This window comes from Neofelis nebulosa, chromosome 3 (genome assembly GCF_028018385.1).
Source record: "Neofelis nebulosa isolate mNeoNeb1 chromosome 3, mNeoNeb1.pri, whole genome shotgun sequence".
Lineage (NCBI taxonomy): Eukaryota > Metazoa > Chordata > Mammalia > Carnivora > Felidae > Neofelis > Neofelis nebulosa.
The window spans coordinates 128,279,731-128,302,670 of NC_080784.1; the positions used below are offsets into that span (position 1 = coordinate 128,279,731).

General features: G+C 37.9%; 1 protein-coding gene and 1 long non-coding RNA gene across 17 annotated transcripts in view; both read right to left on the reverse strand.

Moving 5' to 3' along the window:
- Nucleotides 1–22,878, reverse strand: part of PDLIM5 (PDZ and LIM domain 5) — a 221,993-nt gene extending 199,115 nt beyond the window's left edge. For 7 of the 16 annotated variants that reach the window (XM_058721893.1, XM_058721888.1, XM_058721892.1 and 4 more), the window contains exons 1-2: nt 22,726–22,856; nt 19,175–19,312 (exon numbers count right to left, since the gene is read on the reverse strand). In XM_058721893.1, coding sequence (XP_058577876.1) covers nt 19,175–19,270 — 96 coding nt within the window. In that variant the 5' untranslated portion in view covers nt 19,271–19,312; nt 22,726–22,856. Of the gene's footprint in view, nt 1–19,174; nt 19,313–22,585; nt 22,696–22,725 lie in introns of those variants that run through there. The other 9 variants (XM_058721881.1, XM_058721879.1, XM_058721895.1 and 6 more) reach the window with 7 other exon arrangements.
- On the reverse strand, nt 13,595–17,387 carry LOC131507314 (uncharacterized). The gene is made up of 2 exons (XR_009259440.1): nt 14,300–17,387; nt 13,595–13,791 (listed from the first exon to the last, which is right to left on the reverse strand). It is a non-coding gene; the product is annotated as an uncharacterized LOC131507314 (long non-coding RNA).
- Nucleotides 22,879–22,940: the final 62 nt, after the last annotated feature.

Below are 22,940 nucleotides of genomic sequence, written 5' to 3' on the forward strand. Positions count from 1 at the left end.
TGATAAGTTAGAGGACTTTAAAAGGTTACTCCTGCCAGGTATAAATGAAACATTTTCATGATCATCCACTCTTTTTTCTGTTTGTTTCTTTTTAAGTAGGCTCCATACCCAATGTGGACCTTGAACTCACATCCCTGAGATCAAGAGTCACACACCTGCCAGGCGCCCCTCATGATCATCTACTGTAACAAGACCAGGAAATGTTTCTGAAAATAAAACTTAAAAAGGCAATTTCAAATATTTTTTTGAAAATTCCCAAAACAGACTAAATGATTTTCCATATTCATATGCCTCTAATAATCTGCATGTTACTTTAATGATTACCCAAAGATACTAAAATTCCTCTATCTCCATTACGAAGCTGAAAAACAAGGATAAAGACAAAATCTTGGAGTAAAGACAAAAATAACTTTTTTTGTTTCACCTTACTTTTCAAAGTGAATATTAATTGTAAGGGTGACAGCAATAGTCATCACTCCATAAAAGTTATTATCACTGAACTATATACATGTATGTAATCTGACCCCACTTCTCATTTATAATCAGTTACTCCTGCTACATATAAACAAAAATACTAAGCATATACAAATACCAATGTTCACAACCTTTTAAACCTCAAATACTATTGAAACTTAACATCAGTCCTGAATAAAATAACACTGCAATCAGCAGACTCTTCAGACTTCAGAGAAAACATTTACTGTGTACCAGAGTAGTGTGTACTATGCTACAAAAAAAACAAAAACTCTCGCTATACTGACATGGTCTTATTTTAATCTAAAGGCAAAATGCTTCTTTCCTATCAATTAAACTGCTGTAGATTTTAATACAATCTATGTTGGGAAATAACTACCCTCAATTCTCTAAAATCATCTTCTACCACCATCCTTTCAGTCCGCTCCAGCCACTGAAGGCTTACCTGTAAGTTCCTCAAACATACTAAGTAAACACTCCTCTCGGGGTCTTTACTCTTTGCCCAAAATGTTCTTCCCCAACTTCATCCAAGTATCTGCTCAAAAAGCCTTATTTGTTCACTTCCTATAAATTAGTAATTCCCCATCAACCGCCACTCCCTTTCCCTACACTCCTGTGTTTTGCCCCCAAACTATTTAACACCAACTATTTTTTATTTGCCTATTGTCTCTTTTTCACTCCCCTAAAATACAGGTCTGAGAGAGCACAGACTTTATTTTACTCACACGGCTGTATTCTCAGTGCCTAGGACAGTGCCTGGCATGTAAGTGATGTTCGATAAATACTTACAGAATAAGTAAATAAACTAATGAATGAGCAACAAGGATTTATATTCATTTGTACAGCTGAAGTTCAGAGTGGTTAGATCTTACATTTCATAAAATGCATAGAGCGTGTAAATAAAAAAAATAGTATGACAGCATACAGATCTCCTAACTTTGTCTACAGACGGCTACATTTAGATCAGGCACCCATGCCATGTCCAGTTCTCTACAACCAGAAAACTAAGATGGCACAGTGAGGACAGAGCTCTACACACAAAGGCTGCTGAACTGCAAAAACTCCTGAAAAGAGACAGTACAAATGGCACACGCATTTCTTAGCTTGTGTAGCCTACGTTTCACTTGCATGTTCTCTCATAATCATACTTATCCTTCACTGGAGAAAAAAAAGAAAAAAGAAATTCTCCCCTATAGCAACTGCCTTCACCAGCAATATACCTTATCATGTCACTTTAAAAGAATTTAAAAAAAAAGAAAGAAAAGAAAATCTCTAGTGAATAGTAATCACTGTAGAAAGAATATCTAATTGGAGGTATTACTAGTATCCATTCTCTTTTTAAAACCCTTTGAGAGTTTATGCAAGATCTGACAGACGGAAGAAGGAAATGGCCCACTCATTCAACAAATATTTATTATCCACGTTCTATAAGATAACTTCAAGAAATAATTCAAACCACAGGGGATGTGTTTGTGTGTGTTGTGTAGGATGGTGCTTCTAAAAAATCCTATGTAAAAACCCCAAAATATAAAACTTCTTCAGAAAAGTAAGGCACAACTGAGTTTTGAAGATGATGTTATCAAAGAAGTGATTGATCTAGAATTATTTCAAAAATAGAGTCAAAACTGCTTCAACTAGAGATTAGCAGTAAGTATTTATTACCATCAGGTAACTTTTTTAAGATTTCGTTTTTTGTTGTTTTGTTTTTTCCATTTCATTTATTTTTATTCTTTGTTTCTAGTTTTTTATTCAAATTCTTATTAGTTAACATATAGCATAATATTCGTTTCAGAAGCAAAATTTAGTGATTCATCACTTACATATAACACCCAATGCTCATCACATCAAGTGCCCGTCTTAATACCCATCACTCATTTAGCCCATCCCCCTACGCACCTCCCCTCCAGCAACCCTCAGTTTTTTCTCTATAGTTAAGAGTCTCCGGGAGCCTGGGCGGCTCAGTATATTAAGCGCCTGACTCTTGCTTCAGCTTAGGTCACAGTTCTCACAGTTCTCATGGTTCTGAGTTTGAGCCCTACATCAGGCTCTGTGCTAACAGCAGGGAGGCTGCTTGGGATTCTCTATCTCTCCCTCTCTTTCTGCCCCTCCCCAACTTGCGAGGTCTGTGTCTCTCTCAAAATAAATAAATAAACATAAAAAAAAAAAGAGTCTCTTTTATGGTTTGCCTCCCTCTCTTTAAAGATTTTACTATTTTTAAGTAATCTCTACACCTGACATGGGGCTCGAATTTACAATCCCAAGAACAAGAGTCACATGCTCCACCAACTGAGCCAGCCAGGTACCCCATGATAAGGTAACTTTTATTATTATTAGAGAATTTTCACAAAGTTCTTACTATGAGCCAGGTACATTACATGTATTACTTTATTTAATTCAACAGCGCTACGATGTAAATATTTTACATCCATTTGACAGTTGAAGAACCTGGGTACAGTTATATATATATATATATATATATATATATATATATATATATATATATCTTAATTTCAAATATATATATTTGAACAAATATATATATCTGTTAATTTCAGAGCTAGGATTCACATGCACACACTAAGAGCTTGCACTTAGTAACTACACTAAACAGCATGTTAAACACTGTTCAATAAAATTATAATCTTAAAATGTTATGTTGGGAGAAAATATAAACCCTACAAAAAAAAATCACTGTAAAAAACAGTCAATAAAAAATACAATGCTAGTATATTAGCTTTGGTAATAAAATATTCATAGATGTTTGACCATTCATTACTATATGATTGTAATTGCCTAAAGTGTTCTTTAAGGCTAAAAATTAATTATTATTAGGTTACTTTATTTACTTTTTTTAATGTTTATTTATTTTGGAGAGATAGACAGAGACAGAGCATGAATGGGGGAGGGGCAGAGAAAGAGGGAGACAGAGAATCTGAAGCAGGCTCCAGGCTCTGAGCTGTCAGCACAGAGCCTGATGTTGGACTCGAACTTGTGAACTGCGAGATCATGACCCGAGCAGAAGTTGGATGCCCAGACGACTGAGTCACCCAGGCGCCCCAGGTTACTTAAATGTTAAGATAATATCATCATGGGGCATCTGGGTGGCTCAGTCGGTTAAGCGTCCGACTTCGGCTCAGGTCATGATCTCGCGGTCTGTGAGTTCAAGCCCCGCATCGGGCTCTGTGCTGACTGCTCAGAGCCTGGAGCCTGTTTCAGAGTCTGTGTCTCCCTCTCTCTGACCCTCCCCCGTTCATGCTCTGTCTCTCTCTGTCTCAAAAATAAATAAACGTTGGGGCGCCTGGGTGGCGCAGTCGGTTAAGCGTCCGACTTCAGCCAGGTCACGATCTCGCGGTCCGTGAGTTCGAGCCCCGCGTCAGGCTATGGGCTGATGGCTCGGAGCCTGGAGCCTGTTTCCAATTCTGTGTCTCCCTCTCTCTCTGCCCCTCCCCCGTTCATGCTCTGTCTCTGTCCCAAAAAAATAAATAAAAAAAAAACATTAAAAAAAAAAAATTTTAAAAAATAAATAAATAAATAAATAAATAAATAAACGTTAAAAAAAAAAAAGATAATATCATCAAGAAAACTGTATCTAAAATTTTATACTAGTGCATTCTTTTATCATATTTAATGTACTACGGATAATTTGTAAGTTGGTTGTAAAGCATGATTTTGTAAATATAACCCAAAACTCACAGGAAAGCTCATTCTTGTCTTGAATTTATAAAAAACTAATCTAAGTATGAAGTATGAAGTTACATCATCTACGAAGGCACTGTCATTTATTACTGCAGACTTACATTTATATGATAGCGATGACACTCTCAGTTTATCCATTACCAATGTGTCTACTAAATTATCAACGGGCAACTGCTCTTATTAGATGTTAACCCTACCCAAGTAACCTCTCTGAAAGATTCAGAAATGAAAAACATTAAATCTTATAAACTCCCTCCACTTAAGATAATTAAAGGTCACAAAACATAACTTTTGACCTTGGGTGCTTCAACCAACCAACAGCTAAAGCATTCTTTTTAAAAATAGATACATTTTAAAACCTTTTTCAGCTCAACATATGGGACCTAGAATAAACATCCTAACACTCACTTTATCTCTGAGGCATACTCTAACAAAAGTGTTAATCAACATAATTTGTAAACAACTCTTCAGTGTGTATGCAACATTTCTTTATTAAAATAGAAGAGGTCATAACATCACAAGGAAATGAAAACAGAAGCCATCTGGGCAACAAGCTGCTTGTCTTACAGTGATAAAAAAATTAAAAGAACACAAAACAGAAAAAATGTAATCAGTGAGTAAATAACAATGAAAAAATAATAATGTATATGCTGTAACAATAAATAACTTTTCAAAACAAACATATTGAGTATTTTACTTCCGAAGAGTCACTTTGGCAGGGTATACAGTTATTCTTTTTTTTTTTTTTTTTTTTTACCAAAACCAATTTATAAAACACACCAATTTGGGGCGCCTGGGTGGCTCCGTCAGTTAAGCACATTGGGCTCTGTGCTGACAGCTCAGAGCCTGGAGCCTGCTTTGGATTCTGTGTCTCACTCTCTCTCTCTGTCCCCCACCGCACTCACACACACGTGTGCTCGCTCTCTCTCTCAAAAATAAATAAAAATATTTTTAAATAAATGAATAAAACATACCACTTTGTAGATATGGTAAGGTCACAATAGTTAGTAACCCACTCTCTCTAGCTCAGCTCTAATCCAAAGGAATCAGGATCCTCTAAAATCTCCAAGAGTGGTCCTATGATTGCTTCCAAGGTTATCCTCCTCAAGCACCCTGAACCTCCTCGTCTCTCATTCTGACACTAGATGCACCTCATCTCACTCCACTTTCCTCCTTGCTCACTGCACTGTGGCCACACTAGCCTCTTTTCTATTCCCTGAACACACCAAGCTCCTTCCTGTCTCAAGGTTTTTGCACTTCCCATTCTGTCTGCAATACTGTCCTCCTGGCTCTTCCCACAACTGGCTTCTTATTCTTAAGTCAATGTCACCTCTTCAGTCAGAAGGACCTTTCTTGACCCCCAATTTAAAGTAAAACCCTTGGGGCACCTGGGTGGCTCAGTCAGTTAAGTGTCTGACTTCAGCTCAGGTCATGATCTCATGGTTGGTGAATTCTAGCTCTCCATCAGACTTGCTGTGGTCAGCACAGAGCCCACTTTGGATCCTCTGTCCCCCTGTCTCTCTGCCCACCCCCACTCTCAAAATAAACATTTAAAAATAAAGTAAAACCCTTACCACCCCAGACACTCAACCTTTTTCCCCAATTATTCCCTAGCATATCACCTTATTAATTTACATTGCTTATTTATTTATATATTTTGAGTTACCAGTCCCATTTACTAGAATATGAGGTCTATAACACAAAGGACTTCGTTTTGCTTATCACTGTATTTTCAGTATCTAGGCCAGTACTGAGCACACAGCAGATGCTCAATAATGATAATGAAAAAATAACTCCAAGTCCAGATGTTGGTATGGCAAATTCTGCCTGCCACTGCCTCTTCGTGTGTCTCCTCCATGGATTCTACAGATCCTCCTCTAGAAGTTCCCTGCTATCCTAACACGGGTTACATGGTCAACACACATTATTGTGTTCTCTTCCTGATCTGATTACATGTAAGTCCTCTCCTATGCCTAAGCTCCTTCATATATTTCATATCACGTTCTGTGTGCCTTTATGTTAGAAAATAGAGAACCACCCTCTGTACCCAAAGCCTAGTACACAGTAAGAGATCAATAAATAGGTGTTGAATCACTCCTTGCCATCTCTGGACTCTGGCACAAATCACTCAGGAGAAAGGCAGTGCTAGAAGATGATACCAAGAGGATATACCCTGCTATACCATGAATTTACCCATCTCTCATAAAAGATAACAAAAATAACAAAAATCTCCAGAGACTATGCTTGAATACACTCAATTATCTGTTTCCTAAATTCCTTGCCATGAGGTTCCTTGATCTTTCACACAAGCAGCACACACCCATACACACACCCCTGCCCTCTTCGGCTCTGCTAACCTCCACCTATGTCCAGACAAGCCTCAATTTACACATGTACAAAGCATAAGCCAGTTTTAGTTTTCTTTCTCTTTCTCTTTTGTTTAAAAATTTCAAACAGTACAAAAGCATACAGAGAAAACACTGATGGTTCCATTAAGCCCACTGCTCAGAGCAGCTTCTAAACCCCACACTATCCAGTCATACAAAAATAAGCTTCCTGACTTAATAACTATACTTTTGCATTGGTCTTAATAGATCAGTTCTGAGAGTCACACATAAGGAGACATTTAAAAACTTCTTAAAGCATGTGCCCAAGGGTGTGAAGACAGAGGCAAAGTGCCATGAGAGAAACATTTGAAGAAATGGCTTCCTACAGAATATCCACAAGACTCCAAGGGAAATACAACTCGGTCACTATTTGAAAGGCTGTTATCCTTTGTTGTGCATAGCACTAAAGGAGAGAAGCAGAATCATCGGGTCAAAGTTACAGAAAACAAATTCTGACTAGCACAGAGAAAGACTGTACCTTGGGAGGCAGGGGGTTATCACATGATGTAACCTCTGGGACATTTCCTAGAAAGTCAAAGCCTAACTAGAACTAAAAACAAGGAACACCAAAATGCTTCATCAGTTAATTCTATCAATTATGTACATTAACAGACAAATATACAGGAAACTTGATTGAGATTGCAACCCGGCTTCCCATCTGTCCTCTATTATCATTATGATCATCAGTCAACAGCTAATGAACACAAATTGGGAATTCCAGCACGATCTTGAGTAAATAAGACTCACAGTGTAAGGGTTTTTTTTTCCTGGTAAGAGAGTTTACAATTTAACAAAGTATATGACCTATTTATATGTACTTACATATACTGCTGTGAAACCTAATATGAAGACCAAAAGTCTGTAGTATTCTCTGGTTCATGGGATTAAAAAAACTGTAACTAGTTCTTTTTACCATGTTACCACTTTGATTTAGCAATGAGGTATAAAATAAAACCAAGTATAGTCAAAAATTCCTAAAAAAGTCTTTGGTAAATTTAACATTATTAACTTTTATAGTATTAAAATATTATAATTAGTATGTCAACTTCAATCCTCTAACTCTTTGTCACAAAGATACTTAAAACATTGTAAACAGGGGTGCCTGGGTAGCTCATTCATTTGAGTATTCAGCTCTTGATTTCCACTCAGGTCATGATCTCACAGTTCATGAGATCAAGCCCCACGCGTCTGGCTCCATGTGGACCCTATGTGGGATTTTCTCTCTCCCTCTCTCTTTGCCCCTCCCCTGCTCAGGGCATTGTGCTCTCTCTCTCAAAATAAATAGAAAAGCTTCAAAAAAAAAAAAAAAAAACTAATAAAACATTGTAAACAGAACTAAACTCTGATTGTCATTTATTTACAAAAATAATTTGACCTATGGTGATTGAACTCTGAAAACTGAGAAAAGACTGATGGTTGAAGAAAAGTTGATCTACCGCGTTGTTTAGTCAAGGACAGTTCCAATGTAACTTAGCCTCAGCCTTTTTGCAGAAATGACCTAACAAAAGGTCTACAGTAAAAACGTTTTCTAAAAAAGCAATACCATACATGGTTCCCAAATATTAGTGTACAAAATGGAATGCAAACGGTAGATGAGAAATATCCAGACAGCATGTAAGAATCCTTAAAAACCCTGAATTCAAAGTCTAGGGCCTGAAATCTACATTTGTAAAATTTCTTAGATCGGCTTTGATAATCACTTTGGAAAGCAGTCATTTTTTTTTTTAATAATCTCAGTTATTTCCATTTATACAAGTCTTTGATTCTCCAGCATGTATTGTCTCTTTAAGAAATACACACATGGGAGATTACCTAAAGAAGAGGGAGAAGGAGAAGGAGAAGGAGAAGGAGAAGGAGAAGGAGAAGGAGGAGGAGGAGGAGGAGGAGGAGGAGGAGGAGGAGAAGAAGAAGAAGAAGAAGAAGAAGAAGAAGAAGAAGAAGAAACACATTCACGAACTTGGCCGTCAGTAGTTAAAACTGTCATCTATTCCCAGAAAAGAGAGAACCTGGTTAAAAAAAGCATTATTACTACTCCGTTTGATTTCAAATCCTAAGCCTAATCAATTACCATCTGTGTAACTCTGGGCATGTTATTTAACTTCTTCCTCCCTCAGTTTCTTCATCTATAAATCAGAGATTTAAAATCATACTTCTTCAGAGGGTCATTATGAGGATTAAATACTGGAACATGAGGAAAACACTTACAGCAGGGCCTAGACAATAACACGGGCTCAATAAATGTCAGCATATTTACATTGCTATTATTATTACTATTTAACATAGAAAAGAAAGGAGACCCAAGCAAGTTGGAGTAGTCAAAAATTTGGAAGAGCACCTGGTATATGAATGTGCCTTGAAAGATAGGTAGAACTTTAGAGGTAAGAAGAAAACAAAGGTAGTAAGCACAAAAAATTAAGAGACCAAAAAATTAAGGACTTTAGGGTTAAAAATGGGCATTTTGGACCATAAACTCAGCTGTATTAAGTGGGCCCATGTATATGCAGCCTGAATGCCAGGCAGAGGAATAAAGCAATAACTCAACAGATAACAAGAAGCTCTTAACAGTTTTTATTTTTATTTACTTATTTTTTTAAATCTTTATTTATTTTTTTTTTGAAAGAGAGACAGAGTGTGAAAGAGAGACAGGGGAGAAGCAGAGAGAGAGGGAACACAGAATCCAAAGCAGGCTCCAAGTCCTGAGCTATCAGTACAGAGTCCGACGCGGGGCTCGAACTCACAAACCATGAGATAATGACCTGAGCCGAAGTCAGATGCTCAACCGACTGAGCCACCCAGGTGCCCCTGTTAACAGTTTTTAAATAGGACAATAATGCATTGAATGCAGGATTTCAGAATTCCTGGTTGGGCAACTTGCCAGTCTGAATATGAAGAACCGAACTACAAGGGCATAAACCACTGATGAAGTTTGGAAACATGTGTCTACTAAAATATTGAGTATCACTCTGAGAATTGGATACCAATAACTACAACCTTCCAGAATGGACAGTTATATATAAAAAGAAATGCCTACTATAAAAAGACCAGAAGAATTATTTGTAGAATATTTATAAGTTAAGTAGCATAGAGATACTTCAAGAGAATGTTCAAAATCATGAAAATGACATGCATAATAATGCTTTTATCTTTGTATAAACTTCTTTCTCCAGAACATCTCTAAGGGTTCCAATTTAAGGGATAAAGCATTTGTTTTCTAAAGGACATTTGTCCTCCACTACCTTTTCCCAAGAAGAAAAATACCTTCAGAACATACCCACAACCACCTCCAGCCAACATTATACAACCTTACTAATTTTTTTTTAATTTTGCCACCTATAAAAGTTAAAATCTCAGAAATCATTTGTGAAATCCTGAGCTAATAACTGGGATCCTCAACAGAACCAAATCACAACACTTAAGTCCCTGACAGAACTAATGGTAAATGGCATTCAGTTGTTAATGTCATTAAAATAAAATTTTAGTAAATCAAAATTTACCCAAGACAATCATCAAGAAGAACAATGGCCGCTGTGAAATCAATTTTTGGATTCTGGAAAAAAATGTTTAACAAGTCATAGAATTCAAATAACCAATGGTACAAATTCTTATCTAGTTCCAAATTCTTCTCATCATATATTTTTCAAAGATTTTATTTTTAAGTACTCTCTGTGCCCAACGTGGGACTTGAACCTACGACCCTGAGATGAAGAGTTGCACGCTCCACCGACTGAGCCAGCCAGGTGCCCCTCTTCTCATCATATTTAAAAATTTATAGCAACACACTAAAGGGAAATTCCACATCCCTCCTTTAACCACATAAAATACAAACATCCCTGGCATCCTTACTCTTTTTGTCACCAAGGTTACCAACACACACAGTCTGCTGTTTAAACCAAGGTAAAATGAAGAAATCTATTGTTAGTATGCCTTCACAATGCCTGACTCACTATGCTATGGAACACTTAACACTTCAGTTAAGCTCTACTGGCCAATAAAGGTTGACAATGAAAACACAGTGAGTCTGCTAGGGGTGAATTTTACTGTGTCTGAGGGCCATACTGAACAGCTCATAATGGCCAGTCTCCTTGTTACATCATTTAAAGGGAGCTGGAGAAGAGCAGGATTTGAAATCCCACAATATATCAGGCTCCAGAAGAAACTCTAGAAGTAACGACCTTGAGTCTATTAAATGTGATCTGCTTAAACTTTCCAGAAAGTCTACGGCAGGGCAATATGCCAAAAACCGTTCAACAAAAAACAAGCAAAATATTTCACCATGTAATTGGAAGTAATATGTTAACATTGAGAGGAAATCCATTTGGAAATAGGAAATAAATTTTTTAAAAAACAGGAAATAAATGATAAAGGTAACTATTAATCAAAACTGCATGACAAAACTCAGACTATCATCCCTAGAAATTAATGGTATCATTTACAGAGGAGCGGCACATTTTTTATTTCATATGTTCATGCAAAATGGGGAATAATGAACCACTTAAAAACAAAATCCTCAGTAGAATACTTGTGATTAAGTCCTATAAAAAAGAGAAAAGTGAAAATAGGCCCATCTGATTAGGAAAGATCAAAGGCTGTTGAAACATGGGCTAGCGAAAGTATGAGGAAACCAGCATTCTCATATTGTGGGTAGGAGTGCCTCTATAGAGATATTTGGCACTATCAATCAAAATCATTAATATATATAGCCCTTTGACTCAGCAATTCCATTTCTAGGAATTTATCTGATAGATACGTTCATATATATGCAATGTATATAAATGCAAAAATTACACTGCAGTGTCAGTAAAACACAAGAAACAACTTGTCTATCAATAGGAAACAGTTAAATAAATCATGACCAATCCAAACAATGCAGCTTTATATAAAAAGAATAAAGATATATTTATTAATTTGGGGTTGAGTGAAAAAAAAAATGCCAAAAAATATATAGTTTTTAAGGATACAATTTGTGTTGAAAAGGAGGGTGGAAAGGACATATTTGTATATACATGTATCTATATAGATCATTTCTGAAAGTATACACAAGAAAATGTTAGCACTGGTTGCTTCCAGAAGAGGAAATGAATGGCGGGAAAAATGAGACTCTCCTTTACACGCTATTGTATCTTTGGAACTTCAAACCCTATGAATATATTACCTAAAAAGAAGCATAAATTAACCAAATTTTAAAGGCAGGAAGGGGTGAAGGGTTAAGAAGATTGCCTGAGTACCAAATGTTGCCCAGTAAATAAGTGCTCCACTGTGACCTTTTTTAAATTGTCTCTTTTCTCCACCTAATGTGACTCTTTTCCATTTCCTCCTGTTAACCTTCCCAGTCCATTTTGCTCTTTCATGTAGACCTATCATGGACATGGGCTGTAACTATCTAGTCCTGCTGGGAGTACTAAACGCCAAAGAGGTTGATAGACTTTGTTCCATTAATCATCACATAAAATGGGCAACATCAACAGCTGTCAAAGAAATGCTTACTTACACAGGGTAGATAACACCACTCATGTAAAACAAGAAAAAAATGAGGTGGGGAAAGATAGTGAAGTGAACATATGGTTTCATTAATGTTATAAAAAATTCTTCCAAAACTAACTTTTCCTTTAATGTTTATTTATTTTTGAGAGAGGGAGACAGTGAGTTGGGGGGAGGGGCAAAGAGAGACGAAAACAGAGGATCCGAAGCTGGCTCCCAGCTGAGAGCAGAGAAACCAAAGCAGGGCTCTCGAACTCAATGAACTGTGAGACATGACCTGAGCTGAATTCAGATGCTTAACTGAGTCACCCAGGAGCCCTCCAAACCGAACTTTAAACACTCATTCAATACTGTCTGCTCTGTATACTCATAGTTTATTACCAAAAAAAAAAGAAAAATCTTCATTAAAACAGAGTACCTGTGCTAGAAAAGTTACTTTCCCACTTTTGTAATTTAACAATCAAACCTGCATTCCCAACAGGGCTACTGAGTGGCTGTGCACATAGAATACCTAAGAGTCACCAAGGTCACTACATTAACTGCTTCAATTTTTTCTCTTTTCATTTCCTTATGTCATTTATTTACAAATGCATACAAAAATTGATATTTCACATGCTAGGGTCTCGTTCTGTCATGTTTTATATTATATAGTATTATACAGTCAATACTTCTATACCTCAGAAATTTAAATAAAGGCTTAGAGTCTCCCCTACTAAAACTGAACGTAATTATCCCTTACAAGACCCCAAAGAAACAACCCCTTTTTTGTCCAGAACGATGTTTGCTTCCAGATTACCTAACTGATACCAGAGTTTTTCCTCCATGCAGTTGTAACTGGGGGCCACAAGTCTCATGGTATATGAGAATCTGGGTAAGAACTACTGCAGAAAGGATATTTTGGATGAAGACAACCAGTTAACTAACTATAAATTCACACTGCAACCTGACCAACAACTATCATAAACATTCTTTGCCTTGAAAGTTCTCAAAAATAACTGAAAGTAAGTCCACAGTCTTCAATATTCTCAGTTTAAGGAGATATTATATCTGATCGATGAGTAGGTGAACAAGTTATCTAAAAATCTCCTTTACTTAGGTTTAGCGTTCTTACTTCGTCTACTCTCTACAATATTGTTTCCTCCATCAGACACAGATAGCCTACAGACCAGTAAAATTCCTCTTACTTTAACAAAGAACCTTCCAAAATGCCTAACATTCATTAAAACTAAAAAAATCAAGCTCCACTTTTCTAAAACTACTTACTTACAACAAAACATAGTGATAAGATTTTTCATTTCTTTACCAATAACAACCCAGAAAAACATCTTCAGAATTATCTGGAGATTCTTTACCCTTGTCACGACAATGATAGAAAATTACCACACAGAAAAAATAGGTCTCTGTGCCTCACACACAAGGTAATTAATACTTTTAAAGCAGAAGGTGACCATACATGTGAAATATACATTATGCAGTTATACATACTAAATCATTAACTTTCCAACTTGGCATAACGACAGGGTAGTTGGAAGGGAATGTAAAAGAAAATACCCAACAGCTTAAAATTAACAATGGGCCCATTTATTCAAGGTAGGATGGTTCTCCCATTTCAGCCTGAGAGGACTGAAAGTCTCTTTCTGTCCCCCTCTAGGAGGGAAACTCTGCAGCTGGTCTGTCTGCAGAATCACTCAACTATATTCACAGCTTTGCTCAGGGTCAAGCAATGGCCAAGAAAAGTCTTCGTCTTCACTTTGCACTGAAAACCAACACAGAGAAATGTTGACTTTGAGATGTTCAAATTTCATCCTTCAAGGATCATTTCAATTAATTTCTCCTGTAGGAAGCTGACCCCACAAACACAAAAGATCCACACCTACTGAAACTGAGAAACACTTATCTGTATCTTCATAACTATCAACTATTCTTTTGTGAAGGTCTTATGACCATGTCTAGTACTGTACTTATTTCTTTTCTCCCCAACCACTGTAATGCCCAACACTTTGCATCTTCTTAAAAGGCTTCCAGGAAGTATTCCTATAACTGCTGAATGGATGAATTCTTAGCAAAATATTTCACAGCTTTTTTTTCTGTTCTGTCTTATACTCCCAAGCAGAGGTCCACACTCCAGAAAATAGTAAATTTCTTCTGCTTTTCAAATCCAACTAAAAATCTTAGCTGAGCTGGTAACAACTAATCTTCCCCTAATTCTTGAGAATCAAAATCATTATTATTATTTGTATTAAATTATCTGACCTCATTCTTACCTGCTAATGAAACAATGTAGATATGTTTATGGAGAACTGGGAGATCATCTTCAGGAAACCCAAATACTGACATTTAAGGAAAAAACTCCAACATCATAAATCAGAAAGCAACACACAGCAGAGTACTGCAACTTCAGGATGCCATACTTAAAATATATCATCCTTCCTGTAATTCCATCATGAGGAACATCAATTTGCCAAGATACGGCCTTGAATTGTGCAAGAAGTCTCCTATTTCTTCTTATAAAATATACTGGCAAAGACCAATAACCCACACCGCTACAATGAAACCCGTCCCCACATTCCGTGGCTTGAAGGCAATTTCATAAATACAGGGTCATAAAAAGTCCTGTAGCCAGCACTCCATTTTAAAAATAGGAAACTGAAGACAATGACATATGATTATACAGTTACAGCAATCTGAAGATCTTTTTAAAAGTCTGCAGGAATTACCAATCTTGTCTTAGAAAACCACCTACTAAAAAAGAATGCAAAAATCATACAATATAGATAATGGGCAAATTTGTGTGAAATGTTAAAATTATATAATGTGCACGCTTTAATATACAAAGTCATATTCAGCATATTCATATGCTAGTAACAACAAAATCTCAAAACAGAATGTTGAAGTCCCAGCCAATGGCCTATTTGTCACAAATACATCTGCTGTCACAGAGCCCCAATGTTATAGGGGACCATAAATAGCCCTGTGGAGTTCAACACAGCCAACATCTAACCAGAGGAAAACTGTCTACTTTTGAACTCTAAACATAAACATGCAGGTTCCTAGCTAAGCACACACTTGTGATTCTTTTTTTCTTTTCAAATTCTAATAAACTCTAAGTAAAAAATATATACATAACTCCTACATTACCCACAATTATGGGGGATTTGATATTTCAAGTCTCTAAACATTTTTTTCTTTTAATTTTATAATATTATTGTAAAAAGTAACAACCGAAAGAGTACTACGTGCCAGACCTTGCTAAGAATTTCATATATACTATTAAAATAAGAGAATCATTAAATTATATGTTTCAAGGCATGCTTTCAAGTTTTAATTACTTCTTGATACTATTCATTAAACAACCCAGTGACCACAGAAATATATCGCAATAATTTGACATAATTAAAGCAGAATACAACCAGAGAACTAAGTAAGATGAGGTATAACATTACTAATCTCACTACAATATAAATTAGTTATTAGGCACACATCTTTATTAGGCAGTACTACTAGGCATGTTTAAACTGAACCACACAAGGGGTTAAAAATAACTACAATGAAGGCCAACAGCCTAGCAGCACAGTTGAGCCAAAATTCCCTTCCCTCCTCCCCTCCCCTTCCCATCCTCTCCAGTCCAGAATGAATTGCATGCCCCACTGCACAAGGCCCAAAAAGGTCACAGGAGATGGCAGAGACTTTTGTAAGAGAACAGAAATAACTCAGCAGCTTTGTTACCGTGGTCTCTTTTAATCAGTATGTTCAAAATCCTTTAATTAGCACTCTGTCTACACAAGGAAAGCATTTCTTCTGTGCCAGAGGAGGGCACATATGTATGTACACAGTGTTCTGTTGTATCAGCATCACAACATGGAGCTAGGCCTCAAATTGTCTGCCAGGGAACCGAAGCACAGAAAATTCTTTTAAAGGCATGATACTATAAAATTTACATATTCCATTTGCATTTCTATTACCAAACAACAAAGTGATGATTTAGTCTGTTTCATTAGGTGTCAATTTGTGTCTGGACTTTTTTCCCAACAAAAACAGATGCATTTGAAACTAAACAGTAACTTTCGTTAGTCCGATATCTATAAAGCAGGATATTCAAATTTAATATAAATGTTAACAGAACATAAAAACAAGACAATATTCAAATATCATTCCTGTCCTCAAAGGAGATCTTCAATAAGGGGAAAAAAACTTGCTTTGCTCAAACAGGAATAAATAACAAGACACATTTTCATATGGATGCTTTCCATTTAAAATTTCATCCAACCATAAAATCTTAAAACTTAGAGACTGGATTACATATATGTATTTCCTTGTAAATTCTGATTAACTGGAATCAAGACAGAAATTGGGTAAATTGAACTGTTTTAAAAAAAAAGAAAGTTAACTGTTTAAAAAAATTCACAGCCAAGAAACATGGAAAACCCCATTAGTAAACTGTATACTCTAGAGAGGTTTTTAAGTGTTGCAAACTTATTTTTAACCTTTCAACATCAAGTTGTACATATATATATTGTTGGAAGCAATATGTGTATATATATGTATATATTTATACATATATACATCTATAATTAAAACAATAAATTCCTAAATATTAGAGAAACAATCTGATTAAAGAAACCATCTATTAGGGGCACCTGGGTGGCTCAGTCGGTTAAGTACCTGACTCTAGATTTCAGTTCAGGGCATGATCTCAAGGTTCGTGAGTTCCGGCCCTGTGTCAGGCTCCACACTTGGTGTATGTTGCTTGGTATTCTTTCCCTCCCTCTGTCTCTCTGCCCCTCCTCAGCTCTCTCTCTCTCTCTCTCTCTCTCTCTCAATCTAAGTAAATAAATAAACTTAAGAAAAAAAAAGAAGGGACGTCTGGATGGCTCAGTTGGTTGAGCATCCAACTTCGGCTCAGGTCATGATCTCATGGCTCATGAGTTCCAGCCCCACGTCAGGTACTGTGCTGACAGCTCACAGCCTGGGGCCTGCTTCGGATTCTGTGTCTTTCTTGCTCTCTGTCCCTCCCCCACTTGTGCTCTGTCTCTCTCTCTCTCAAAAATAAACATGAAAGAAAGAAAGAAAGAAAGAAAGAAAGAAAGAAAGAAAGAAAGAAAGAAAGAAAGAAAGAAAGAAAGAAAGAAAGAAAGAAAGAAAACAATCTATAGATAAACTTTATTACTAGGGAAGTCACATAGCATAACTGCTTGAAAGCCAGCTCTTCCACACCATCCATGTAAGCTCATAGCACAGTTTTGTACAACGGGAATAATACCACTACCTTGCAGGTTTACATGAGAATTAAATGAGATGATGCACACAAAGCACCTGGCAAAAATCCAGGTTTTCTGGCAAGGCTGCTGGGGGCCGGGGAGGGGGGGGGGGCAGTGGTTCAGGGGAGTAAGTATTTTCATGCATTGCACAAAATTGTAAATTGGCACAACAATCAAAATTATATATGTGTGTATATACACACACATATATATGTATATATATATATATATATATATATATATATATATATATATATAGTTAACCCTTGAATAACATGGGGACTGCGGCACTGATTCCCCCATGCAGCCGAAAATCCATATAAAACTTGTGACTCCCCCAAAACTTAGCTATACTAATAGCCTACTGTTCACTGAAAGCCTTACCAATAACATAAAGTCAATTAACATGTTGTATGTTATGTATACTGCATTCTTACAATACAGTAAGCTAAAAAAGAAAATATTACGAAAATCATAGGGAAGACAAAATATATTTACTAGATGGTATATATATTTATTTTTTCAAAATTCCCATGTAAGTGGACCCACACGGTTCAAATCTGTGTTGTTCAAGGGTCAACTGTGTGTATATGCATATACATAAAAAATTATGTATATATGGTATCCACTACAGCACTGTATATAACAGCAATACTGGAAATCATATAAATGCCTTTCAATAAAGGACTGGTCATATAAATGCTACTTCTCTACAAGACAATTCTATATAGTTGTTAAAAAAAAAAAAAAAAACTCTAGGGAAAATTCTCCATGGTAAATTAGAAAAAAAACACGGGGGGTGCCTGGGTGTGTCAGTCGGTTAAGCGTCAGACTTTGGCCCAGGTCATGATCTCACGGTCCGTGAGTTCGAGCTCTGTCGGGCTCTGTGCTGACAGCTCAGAGCCTGGAGCCTGTTTCAGCTTCTGTGTCTCCCTCTCTCTCTGACCCTCCCCGGTTCATGCTCTATTTCTGTCTCAAAAATAAATAAAAATTAAAAAAAAAAAAAAAAAGACACGGAACAGAATGTATACTATAAGCAAACGGGGAGTGGATATTCATATTTATTTGACTATGAAAAAAAAGCCCTCGGGAATGTTGTAGAAGTAATTAATACCAATAATTATCCACTGGTGATAAAAGTCAAACAGTGCCTGACACACAGTCAGGCCTCAAAAAAATCATCATCATCATCATCATCAAAATATATCCTCAAATTGGATACACAGAATATATTCAAACTAAATTCATAATGAAGTAAACAACCAAATCTCAATTATGTACGAGGTGACTATCTTTTTTTTTTTACCCCTCCCCCCAAGGTGACTATCTAAATAGGAGATCCAAGCCCTTCAATTCCTCTTCAAAGGTAAGTAGCTTTTGGCACTTTTACTGTTGGCTATCATCTTCACCAGAAAGTGAGCTGAGGAAATAACACCAAAAACAGTCATTTTATTCGGTACTGATCAACAGTTTTTAGTTAGCTTTTGGAACTAAAAGAGACCTTGAAAATCCCATAGTGCAACCTTCTAATATTACATATGAGGAAACGAAGGTCCAGAGAATTCTCCAAATTAGTGACAGTTCAAAGATTTGAAGTCCGCCCCCTAGTTAAATGCTTTCCATTATCCTTATTAATAGATGGAGGAAACTGAAAATAAGCTTAAGTGAAACTGAAAATAAGCTTAAGTGAAATCAATTATCCTTGCTAAATTCCCTCCCCACCGCATCCTTGATTATACATAACTAAGTTTGAGAAGATCAAATCCCATAAGCAATTGTGATGAGTACAGGTTATCCAGAGAACTCAACAACTCAGCCTTGAGGTTTCCAGGACTAAGCATCGAATGAACATCTGTAATAAAATCTGTGAAGTTTGCTTACATTAGAGATTGTCAGAGGCATGTTGAAATCCTTGCCACCTTGCAGCCGGAAACCCCAAGGAGCTGGGCCAACCAAGGACACACTGTAGTTGCTCATGGCTCTAACAGCTCAAAGTTCAATCCCAGAAAATGAAAGAAACTGTGAAAGAAAATTAGATGGTTAACAAAAAAGATTATTTGAAGCCCTATTACATATTTAAGTGTACTTAATATAAACTCAACTAAATTATGTTCAGTATTTTGTCTTGGGGGGGATGAGAAGCTGTGAAGGGTAAGTCTATATTAAGTTCTAAGGAAAGGAATCTATGAGCTAACATACAATTTCCGAAGTGATGCCAATTTCCATAGTCTAAAAACTCCATATCAGGATACACCTCTAGACTCGATCAGTTCTACAAACTGCTACCGTACAATTTGTGGCTTCTTGCATACAAACTTTAACTGAAAGTATTTTACAACACATCATTATATATAGGAGAAAGAACAAGAACTTATTTCAGGTTTAATTCAAAATGATTTTCCGCTTCCCTCTACCTCATACATTCTTTTGCCTGCAGTTGGCAAAAGTCCTTAAGCTACTTTCACATATGAAAAGTACCGGAAATCTGTAGACTCTCATTCATGCCTTCCACACACAACATTCTTTAAAATAAGTTGTTTTTTAATGCACAAAACTCTTCTCTCCAATCATAAACTACAACTTGCATTTCCTCTTACAGGCACATAGTGTTTCCCACGCTTAGAGTAATATTTACTTTTCTTTTAGACAGGCAATGATAGGTAACACTCCAGCACAATGATATATCAGTGAGAAATGTTTTTTGTTTCATACACACCGTATTAGGCAAAGTAGAGAGTGAGCATTAAGCACACAGTGAATAAGACTGACTAAATGAGGGGGAATATAGGTTAATCTTAATGCATGAAAGGGAAGTATAGCTTCAGAAAAGAAGCAGCACTTCGTGCAGTCTTCTTTGTTTTGCTGTAAGTGTGCTTATAAGGACTCGAATGGTTGTACTTTTATTTGATAAAAAAAAGTGTGACCTCGGTTTGGTATTGGTTGTTATGATGGTCATATGTGGGTGGGAGAAACTGGGAGGAATGGACATTTTCTAAAATGTAATCTAGGAAACCTATTACTTCCCTCTTTAAAAATATTAAAAATGTAACAAATGTAGAATTTAAAGTTTTGAAACCACATTAAAAAAAAAAGCTGTTTAAGACACACTTCCTTGGAAAAATCAGTGCTGTTTGATTTAATCACCACTTTATATTACCTGTCTAAATAATTTTCCATTTTTTTAACCCATTCAACACTGTGATTAATATTAATATTGGCAGATGTAGGTATTTAAACCATTGGGTATATTAAAAGCAAACAGATTACATCTTCTTATTTTTTTTTTTTTATTTTATTTTTTTTTCAACGTTTTTTATTTATTTTTGGGACAGAGAGAGACAGAGCATGAACGGGGGAGGGGCAGAGAGAGAGGGAGACACAGAATCGGAAACAGGCTCCAGGCTCCGAGCGATCAGCCCAGAGCCTGACGCGGGGCTCAAACTCACGGACCGCGAGATCGTGACCTGGCTGAAGTCGGACGCTTAACCGACTGCGCCACCCAGGCGCCCCCGATTACATCTTCTTATAATGAGAAAATGAGGGAAAACTTTCAAGTTAAGCCTGGTTCTTAAAAAAAATAAATAAATAAAACTACTGAAAATCTGCACTGTATCTACCTCATAAATGAAATGACCTTTTCCACTAGCATGGTAGTACACATTCAGCACTGATGCAATAAACACAGAGCACTAAAAAGACCCAACAGTCATGCCAGAAGTCAAACTGTTAGATACACATGAACAACAAATAGTAGGAAGATAATAAAGCGTCTCACACAGTTTAATTGCTTTCCCGCTATAATAAAAGATTTTCATAGAACTCGTAGAGAAAGACCATTTTGACACTGGTATATGATACAAATCAGAAGTATGAGAAGCCAACTGGTATTTCAAAGGCAGCTCGCCCCCTCCTTTTTTAATCTTTAACTTGTATCAAGAGAAGAATGGGAAAGTTAGGTACAACTTCCTCTGGCCCCATTGTTCCCTACAAGAAAATGTATGTATACACAACGTATGTATGTTATATATCAAACTATGTGCATGCAACTTCCCTTTACTTGGCAGTTCCCTTCCTGACTTCTCCCATTTATTAAAATTTCTAGCACGGGCCCCACTATACAACTAGTGTCATTTAATTTCTGGTATTCTCCCTCTGTTAGCTTCATTTGCCTTAACCGTTCCGATCCCTAAGCAATGGTAGTATTATTATTGGCCTTTTCCAGGTCTCCTGCATGTGGTTACTAGTGCCCAAACTCTTACTAAAATACTAAGCAGGCAACAAATAATGAGCAGTCTATTCTGCTTTCAAACACGATGAAAATGTTGGAACTTCTGTATAGTTTGGGATTTTCTTTTAGGGAAAGTCTAAACAATACCCTCGCCCTAGTACTTGGGAAGGAAGCTTCGTATTTCCCACACTTCTATCCCGGCTTCTCCGGTAAGTGGGAAGGAGGAATGGAGAATTCAGAATGACAAGAAAGGTCTGAAATTAAAGAGCAGTATATCTTGAGATTCTCTTTTTCCCCAAATCGAGACGTAATGGGGGTAGAGCCTGCGAACTAAAGCCATAGGCACTGGCCGAAAGCAGACAAGACAGTTTTCCAGCAGAGGTTCATGCCTAGTCCTGTTTGCCAAATAAGGCTCCCGAGCGGGCTATTTCCGTGGTAGGCAGGTCCGACGTCCTCACGGTCAGGAAGGCGGACTCGGGATAGGATCTGGCGATCACACCCTAGACCTGCCCTGCCCGACGCAGCCACGAATATTCTCCTGGCTCTGCCCTGTCCAAACGCCCTTCCTTTTTCCACTTATTGTCAAATGCACTGAAGTCACAGTCTTACGAAAGCCCCACAAGTATTGATAAATCTGGCGATTTAGATTAAAAAAAAAAAAAACAGCTTTATTTCTGGTCGCGCGGATGTTTCCCCAACAGGTTACACAACTGTAAATATCTGCGGGGGAAATAAACACTTCTCAGTAGCGCGAAAGCAAACCAAAAATAACACGCCTTTCCCGCGTAGTGCAGCTCCCTACACCCCAAAGAGGTGCACGCAGGGCTGTACCCACACGCCGAGGTAGGTGCCCGGTGACTCCCGGCAAGCTGCCTGACCGGCGGGTCGCTGCGGGGGTGCCCGGGAGCCCCACGTCCCCGCCTCCGCCGCGCTCGCCCCGGCCGGCCCCGACTCCGGGAACTTGCAGGGCTCGTCCTCTGGCGTCGCGCCCACTCCCGCGCCGCCCTTTCCCCAGCGCTCCTCTTCCCACGCGGCTCTCTCAACTCCGCCGCCCCAGAAAGCACCTGAGGAGCAGAATCGGGCAGGGCGCGCCCCCTCCTCCTCAGCTGGGCTTCCCTCCACGCACAGGGCGCAGAACCAGCGCCTCTCCCAGCCCGCACCGCGGGATATCACAGCCGCACATCCCCGCCCGGCAGCCGCTCACCTCGAGTCCGGCGTGGCGCTGCCTCCGCTTCAGACGAGCGCTGACAAGTGACTCTGGGTGCGTGCGCCGTCCCCACCGCCCGCGGGAACTTCCGCCTCCTCGCGCTCCCGGCCCCGCCCCCAGGCTGGGACACGCCCCCGGTCGGGCCGGGCAGCCCAGCGCGGGCGGAGTGGTGTGCGAAAGAGTCAGGCGTGCGGGCTTGCAGAGGCGAGCTG